This window comes from Eleginops maclovinus, chromosome 4, assembly GCF_036324505.1.
Source record: "Eleginops maclovinus isolate JMC-PN-2008 ecotype Puerto Natales chromosome 4, JC_Emac_rtc_rv5, whole genome shotgun sequence".
Classification (NCBI taxonomy): Eukaryota; Metazoa; Chordata; class Actinopteri; order Perciformes; family Eleginopidae; genus Eleginops; species Eleginops maclovinus.
The window spans coordinates 34,255,261-34,263,968 of record NC_086352.1 but is presented as its reverse complement, the minus strand read 5'-3'; the positions used below and the strand labels follow the sequence as shown (position 1 = coordinate 34,263,968).

Sequence of the window (8,708 nt, the reverse complement as noted above, 5' to 3'; positions counted from 1 at the left end):
GTCATGTTTTCAAAAACAACATTACGGTAAATATACAATACATTACAGATTGTATGTCCATAAATATATCTGTTCATTTGTAAAATAAATACAAGTTTGTATATCCTTTATTTTGACTTGTGTTTGTATAATACTGTGCATTTTATGCCAATAAAAATATATAGTTGCTGAGTTAGGAGCAGGAGTGAGAGACAAAGAGAGAGACCGAGAACAAAGAAAAGGGCGTCATCTATACTAACCCCGCCTACTTATTACCCGCTCAGCCAATCAGACCCATTATATGCAAATGAGCTCCCAGCACCGCATCGCCCCTGCCCAGGCGGTGACGTCACCCGCACATCTCTCGGTCTGGCTGTGGCTGGACTCAGACAGAAGCAACAGAGGACCTGAGGGAAGCCAGCCGGGGAGGGGCCCTTTTGTCAGGGAGGAATATTGTTACTATCTGCACCGCCGGCTCTGGAATAAAACGCTTTTTCTTCTTCTTCTTTCCTTGTAACAGCACAGCCCGGCTTGGCTCGGGACATCTAGTTGCTATAGGGAAAACAAAAGGGGGTGGATGTGTTTTTGTACCTCCTTGCAGTGTTTCTCCCCCATCTTAGACGCACTGATTTGACCTGTCTTTAAAAACCGGGTCTGGTGCCTCTCCCTCCTCCTCCCCACTCCTGTCTTCTCCCCGGATCACTCCTTCTTTACCCTCCTTCCTTTTTGCCTTTTTATCGGATCCTGCAACGCTGCAGTGCCGCAGAGATGCCCAGCTCGCTGTTCGCAGACAGCAGCGTCCAGGGGGATGCACTGGACGACCAGAGAGCCCTGCAGATTGCCCTGGATCAGCTCTCCCTGCTTGGCTTGGACAACGACGAGAACCCGCTGTACGACAACCAGGAGCCCCGGAAGAAGAGCGTCAACATGACTGAATGCGTCCCGGTTCCCAGCTCCGAGCATGTGGCTGAGATTGTCGGCAGACAGGGTGTGTGTTTCTCTGTTTCTACACTGTTGTGCTATGTGTCATGTTGTGCTCCTGAGCACACTTCAGGTATAAGCACGTCCCGAGCTCTGATCCAATGTGGGGGGACCAGAATACCAATACACCATCGTTCAGGACATGCAGTCTCCTAACATAGCCTTGTTTGTCTGCACAGGCACTTAAACAGCTTTTTTTATTATATCGTATCCCAATGTGTGGCTGCCACTTGTGCATTCGGCCTATCTTTTGTCTAACTATCAGTAAACAGTTCAGTTAAACGGGAACTTTTGGCAATGTCTCGCCGGTTAGTCACACACTGTTCCTCCTCTATAAATACACAGCTGTGGGCGGCAGCGAGCAGCAGACACCAATTCAAAAAAGTTATAATTTAAGTATTGTAGGAGCATATTGGGATATTTTATGTATGCCGAATGATCAAATAGCTTGAAATACCTCTGTTAAAACACAGACTTGTATTTGACTGGTGTTTCTGCTTTTGTAGTGTGTTAAAACAAGTATAATGTATTAAAACGTGAATGAAGTTTGGTAATTTATCTGTTATATATTACATACACTTCCAAAACGTTTGTAGCAATTGCAATTGCAACTGCCAATTCATCTTTAAAATATCTGTTGAATAAGGACATGAAAGTCACAGCACCAGGGAGGGAGAAACACTGCCTCTCCAGATGTGTTCTCTGTCAGTAGACTAATAGCGGCTCTGTTTTATGATTCTGATAATGAGCTGTACAGGATCAATTTAGGACAACGGTCACGATGTTACCTTGCCACAGGCAGCAGACCAAGCTCCAGTCTCACAGCTGTGGGGCTGCAGGGCGGTACTGGTGCTTAGTTACATATGCGGAATCTTCCCTCCTCCCTGCAATACTGCTGCTGCTGCTGCTGTTGTTTTTTTTCCCAGAAAAAACAAAGGAACCACATGCCCCCACCCTCCACTTTAAAACGACTATAGTGAAACATTTGTAAAGTAGGTGTATTTACATCAGATCTTCCACCACCCAAATCTTTGTCAGGTTATATCAGGTTCTAAATAGGAAATTAAGCAGCGGATTAACCATGACCTCTGGGATTAATTTAAGACAGCAAGCTTCCATGAATGAGACCCTATCCTCATTTGACCTATAGTCTGATGCTAACACATTTTCTGTCATTGATTTAACGGGGCTGTGCAGAGTGAGTTGAGGTGGGTTTACTGGTTACATCACTGTCCCACTCAGCTGGCTCTGCTCTACTAATTATGTCATTCTTCTAAGGCTGTTTCCTCTGCGGGCCCTTTTTTTTTTATCATAAAGAGATGTGTGAATGTGCTCGAGGGTGTTGGAATGATACTTTAGTGCATCATAGTCACTGCCAGGATATGAAGCGATAAAGAAGCTTTCCTCTCTTTCCATAATGATATTAGTGTATAAAAAGCATGTAGAGTGTAGCAGCAGCTGATGTAGAAGCTGACTGTATTGTAGTAAACAAACAGGGATCCGCACAGATCCAGAAGTGAGTTATTTTTGTCCCGCTGTATGTTTGTGTTAGTGCAGCATGTGGTTTGAATTTGTTCTTCTCCAAAAGGGTGGTTTCACCCCATTTCTGAGGCCACTGGCCTTTTGAGAAACAATAACAAACATCCAGCAGCTGTTTCAAATACACCATAAGCAATGGTTTAACACATGACATATTCTGAGCTTTTATTATTTTGGAGCCTGCCCTGACTCCTGTTTTGTTTCCATGCCTCAGGTTGCAAGATCAAAGCGCTGCGAGCCAAGACCAACACCTATATAAAGACCCCCGTGCGAGGGGAGGAGCCCGTGTTTGTGGTGACGGGCCGGAGGGAGGATGTGGCCATGGCCAGGAGGGAGATCATCTCCGCTGCAGAGCACTTCTCCATGATCCGAGCCTCCAGGAACAAAAACACCAGCCCCACCGGGACCGGGACCGGGACCCCAGTGCCAGGACCGCCTAACCTGCCTGGACAGACCACCATCCAGGTGCGGGTGCCTTACCGCGTGGTGGGGCTAGTTGTAGGTCCCAAAGGGGCCACCATCAAGCGCATCCAGCAGCAGACCCACACGTACATCGTGACCCCCAGTCGGGACAAAGAGCCGGTGTTCGAGGTGACGGGGATGCCGGAGAACGTGGACCGAGCCCGGGAGGAGATTGAAGCCCACATTGCCATGAGGACGGGAGGCCTTATTGAGGTGCAGGATGAAAATGACTTCCATGCCAATGGGACTGATGTAGGTTTTGATCTGCACGGGCACCCCACCCTGTGGTCCAAGCCCGGCACCGGGGTGACCCCCACCTCGGTGCGTAAACCCTTCTCCAACTACCGCAACGACTCGTCCTCCTCCCTGGGCAGCGCTTCCACAGACTCCTACTACAACAGCTCCCGCATGGCCGACTACAGCCCCCCCAGCCCCGCACTCAGCTACACCACCACCAACAACAACAACGGCAACAACAATAACAACAACATCAACACGAACGGCAACGGCTTTGTTTACGGGAGTGACGTGATCTCACCAGACTGCACTGATCTGACTTTTGACTCCTCTTCAGGGTTTGACTCTGCGCCCACCCCCCCGGGCCTCCTGTGGTCCCAGTACGAAAGCCGCAGGACCCCCTCCTCTACTGGAGGCAGCTCCCCCACCTCCACCTCAGCCATATTCCCCATCAACACTTCCTCCAATGCCAATGGGATGGCGGTGAGTCAGAGAAGGGTTAACGGTTGCACCCCACAGCCCAGACTCTCACCCCCCCTCCACAGCCACAGCGGGGCCCCCAGCGAGCACCCATTAGCCAGGAGGGTGCGCAGTGACCCCGGCGGGGGCCCTCTCAGTTTCCCTGGTTATTCCAATACTGTCGCCGCCCTGCCAGGCCCTCATCTGCCCGGGGTTTCCTGCGACTCCTCCGCCTCGTCCACGTCCTCCTCCTCCTCCACCTCCTCCGACACCAGCCGGAAAGGCAGCCGCGACTGTTCGGTGTGCTTCGAGAGCGAGGTCATCGCGGCCCTGGTCCCCTGCGGGCACAACCTCTTCTGTATGGAATGTGCCAATCGTATCTGTGAGAGGAACGAGCCAAAATGCCCTGTCTGCCACACCGGCGTCACTCAGGCCATACGTATATTTTCGTAAGAACTCTTTGACCCTCGGGACAGGCTACATGAAACAGACTCCTCATATTGCTTCAATGGGACGGCCCCATAGTTAGGACAGTGTACATAGATATCCATATGTATGTGAGCTGCAGTATCCAGGAGAAGGGACACCGTCTCAGTTGTGAATAAAATACTGTACCTTGGGGAAATATTTTCAACATCTAAGTGCATGTTTTAAATATTACAGCATAGTAATCAATAGTTCTAGTAGTTTGTACGCTATATTTATGAAGTGATGCGACAGTGGGGTCAGGATGGAGGTACATGAGACAAACTGTAGACTGTTAGCTGGCTGAGCCCTCCGGTTAGCCAATCGAATGTAAAGAGGGGGGGCCGTGGCTGGGAAACATGGGGGGCTTCCAGCCAAACAGGACTATTGACCCACACAGATACTGCAGCGGGAGGTCAGAACCACGTGAGGGACAGCAACAACATATCCTACATGTACATGTACAGAATCAATTTCCATAAATGGAGAGTTTGAAATGACGTTAGTACAGATTGAAGTATTTTATTCTTTTTGACTTGAAAGATTATATTTCTTATTGCAAAGATGTTTACAGATATTTTGATTTAAGTTCAGTGAACTTTTTGTAGCTGGGTTGAAATATTGTTTATTTTTGAGTATGGCCTTATGGCATTGATCACTGTATTATGTTACTATCACACGACTGGGGGGTTGTCCGGTCCACACAATGTCTCTTTTGCATTTGACAGTATTCTGTTGGGATGGAGTTTTTATAGGTTCAGCAAAAAAAATGTCTCTTAAATCTGCTTCACCCAGCATATTTTTTATTCAGTAATATAAAGCATATTTTATTCTATATTATTATGAAACATTGAAATGTACAAAACTTAGTAAGTTGAACACAAAGAAACCGTTTATGCTTTCTAAAATTTGTATGAATTAGATTCCAGTGGGAATTACAGGCTTCTGTTGCACCACTATAGTTTTAGTATTTCTATTTTAATACATTTGTTTACCACTTGTTTATGTATATGTAGGTGAAGTTACTTGAGCGTAAATGTACTTTATTGAGCAAAGTTTAAGAACAAAGTATATTTTATTTTATGATAAAGGGCCTTTAACCTCATGGTCAAATACTAATATTATATTTGCTGAGACAAGATTTGAAAATGTATCAAGAGTTTTATTTTTCTGACATTTAAAGTTATACATGATAAAAAGTAAGACTTTTAAGTAATGGTGCTACTTCATGTTTTTTTTAAGTATTTCTATATAAGTCCAATAAAAATGGTACATTCACGTGGCGTCTGCTTCTGCCGTTCTTCCTGCTGTGTTCTGCTGCCCAGGATTGTTTAGGTGTAATAGTTTTGTGAACATGTGACCTCCCCGCTTCCTAACAGAGGCTCGGAGTCGGCGGGATTGTCACAGTGGCCTAATTATTGAGTGTAGACTGCGCTGGTCAGACAGAGGGGGACTCGGCCTTCCTTAGCACTAATTAGTAGTGCTGCGTGACCTATTCTCACACAGCCTGTAATCTGCTGCCTCACGTAGTGACGGGCTGCTTCCAAACTGCATTTTAAGACATCACCTTAGGCCCGGGAACTTGTGATGACAATCTTAGTTCACTTATATCCTAAACAATGAATAAGATTTGTATTGGTATTTTATTTAATGGAAAAAGCTTTAAAAACATATTTTAATTAGAAATATACATAGTGTACACAGCCTCCAGGTTTCTGTGGTCATTTTATCAATTACACCTGGTAACTGGTAATGTGCCCCATTAAAGCACGGCTGAATTGTGTTTCAATGTTAATTCAATCACGAGGGACTTGTTTTGATGTAACAACATATATTTATTGTAATGGTGTTTGGCGATTAGGAAAAGGGAGGGGGAAAACCGAGCCGATTTAGGGTGAGAGTAGTAAAATGGAAATATGTGACTGACAGATATAAAGACGGTCTTCCTGGTTGAACTTGCGCTTAGCTTCATTAAACATGTTTTTTTTTTTTGATTAACCCCCACCTAAAATAACAGTTAAATGTGAAATGTCCTTTGTAATTTTGTAAAAGCAAGTGGTCATTTGTTCACCATCACATTTGACATCCTCCCAAAAAAAAATCCTCCCAATTTAGAAGCTGGACCCAGGGAACATGTGGCATTCTGGTGGAAACAGGATCTCAGTAGATAGTGGTTATTTTTTTGTCAATAGGTTTATTGATAAATTGACTTTTTTTTCTCTACACTTCCGGTCAGGTTTAGTGTTTGGGACCTGATTGTTGCACTACTAACTTAACACACCAAAACTAAAACGCCAGTTAGACTGACAACATTAGTCTGGTATAAAGGAGCAACATTGGATAATGGAACAACCTTGACACAAGTTGAAGAGGGAGTTTTTTATGGTAATGTCAGAAAGTGGGCTTTGAAAGTTCACGAAGAACATCCAACACAATCAAGTCTCAGTGGATAAGCTTTTTATGAGCTGTGTGTCCTTTGAAGGTGTAAATGAGATTGAAGAGGCCTTAGTGAAGAAATGTTTCAATAACATTGCTAGCAGCTAGCTGGAACTAACACAACGTGTAGCTGACTATTATCAAATATATTGTAATGGATAATAATGTGTTTAAGCATTTAATTGAATAGCTACGTAACATGTGTGTACAGATTTAATGAAGGTTGTTATTAACTCAGCAGTTATCTAATGTAATACTTCTTGAGTATTGGATTCTGGAATCCTAAAAAGGATTATAGCAAATGAATATTTATCCAAAAATGATTAAATAGTTATGACCATAACTTTAAGCAGATACGACACAAAGACGTGTTGGTTTAAAGAGGCCTTAATGACGCATTTTTAAATACAAGTAACTCATAGAAATTAAATGACTCTAAATCCTATAATATGGTCATTTTTGAACTTCAAATTTAATTTGATAACACTAGTCAAAGTAGGGTACAAATTGGTGACATTTTAAAGAAATCAGAAAATCATATCAGTCAACATCTGCATCTACGTCACTTGTGTACTATGATTTTTAAGATGGTGTGTGTGTGTGTGTGTGTGTGTGTGTGTGTGTGTGTGTGTGTGTGTGTGTGTGTGTGTGTGTGTGTGTGTGTGTGTGTGTGTGTGTGTGTGTGTGTGTGAAACCGAGCGTATGTCGGTCATAACAGAGCAGTTCCTTCTCTCTGCGTGTGCCTCCCCTCCCCCACTCCCTTCCCCGTGCTGAAGTGCAGCCTCATGTCAAGCGGTCCTGTTGGAAACACTGACGTTTTAAACACATGCTTTGCTGCAAGATAGTAAATGTGGAGAGAGCAGGCTCTAATGATACGTTTAAAATGGAAACATCCAACACAGGCCTGAACAAACTGGCCCCATAAACCATATTATTAGGAAGCAAATGTACCACTGCAGAAAAAGAAAGCTGACAAGTGTTTTAGCCAAATGCACAACACATGGAGAAACATTGCTTCCCCTGGTCAAAGTGAAAGGAAAAATAATATAAGCATTCTGACTGACATTACTGTCTTTGTGTACATCTGCTTAATGTTTTGGACATCAGTATTTAATCATTTTTGATAAATAGTTATTTGCTATAATCCTTTTTAAGATTCAAGATTCCAATACTCAAGTTGTATTATATTAGATAACGGCTGTGTTAATAACAACCTGCATTAAATCTGTACAAGCATGTTATATAAAATGAGATGCTCAAACACACCCATTATAGCTTTCATACTGATCAGCTACAGTCGTACTGTGTTGTGTTAGTTCCAGCTAGCTGCTAGCAATGCCAGCTCGGTGGAAATTATTTTAAAGCTGCTTCTTTTTTGTTTGTGTTGTCCTGTGTGTGACCCAGTAATAAGGCAACTCACTGTGTTAACTAGTTAACTTCACCTATTTATCTGATCTATTAACTAAGTTTTTACTTATTACTACCAATAAAACTGACCCTTTTGTATGCATTCATGAGGCTGCGATTGCAACTGTGTTTTTTTTGGAAACATACTGTAAGTGATACAATAGCCATGTCATAGAGCAGGTTCTGCTTTGCCTCCTTTTTTATTCTTAATAAGAGCATCACGCCGTATTAAAGAAGAGTTAATCAATTGAAAGGATAAACCATGTAATGCATCTAATAGCATTCTATACAATCGTCTTCACTTTTCCGACTTGGAGGTTGCTGCTTGATTGTAATATTTATCTGCCGTGTTGTAACAGTGCTTTAGATATCTAGCAAAATACTTAGCATTTCTTCCTCTAAACATTTGTTACACAGAACTCATAAAGAGCGTATATTGTGTGCAGTTAGTTGGCACTGCCGGTACAATTCATAAACATTTCATTATGAACACACCCAGAGACTGACGGGAGCTGTATTTACTACTTTACTGTCTTGTACATTGAATTTTACGCTCACCTTTGGATATTTTTTTTTTTTCAGAATCCGGCAGGGACATAGAGCAGAGACGCTGTTGTTTGCATAGAAAGGAGCCAGTTGAAGGTATTTGGGCTCCTAGTAAGGATTCCACTTGGCCTGAGGTGTTCCATGAACATCCACAGGTAGAACACCAAGGGGAAGACCCAGGACCAGGTGGAGGGATT

At 43.4% G+C, this 8,708-nt stretch overlaps 1 protein-coding gene across 1 annotated transcript; it reads left to right on the top strand.

Annotated features, from left to right (window-relative positions):
* The first annotated feature begins 364 nt into the window (after positions 1-364).
* On the top strand, positions 365-5,400 carry mex3b (mex-3 RNA binding family member B). The gene is made up of 2 exons (XM_063880718.1): positions 365-967; positions 2,714-5,400. The coding sequence occupies exons 1-2, from the start codon at positions 748-750 to the stop codon at positions 4,108-4,110; spliced, it is 1,617 nt and encodes a 538-aa protein (XP_063736788.1). The 5' UTR covers positions 365-747; the 3' UTR covers positions 4,111-5,400.
* The last annotated feature ends 3,308 nt before the right edge of the window (positions 5,401-8,708 follow it).

Coding starts and splice junctions, on each gene's coding strand:
- mex3b (XM_063880718.1), top strand. CDS start 748: ATGCCCAGCTCGCTGTTCGCAGACAGCAGCGTCCAGGGGGATGCACTG. Junction 968..2,713: donor TGAGATTGTCGGCAGACAGG/GTGTGTGTTTCT, acceptor TCCATGCCTCAG/GTTGCAAGATCAAAGCGCTG.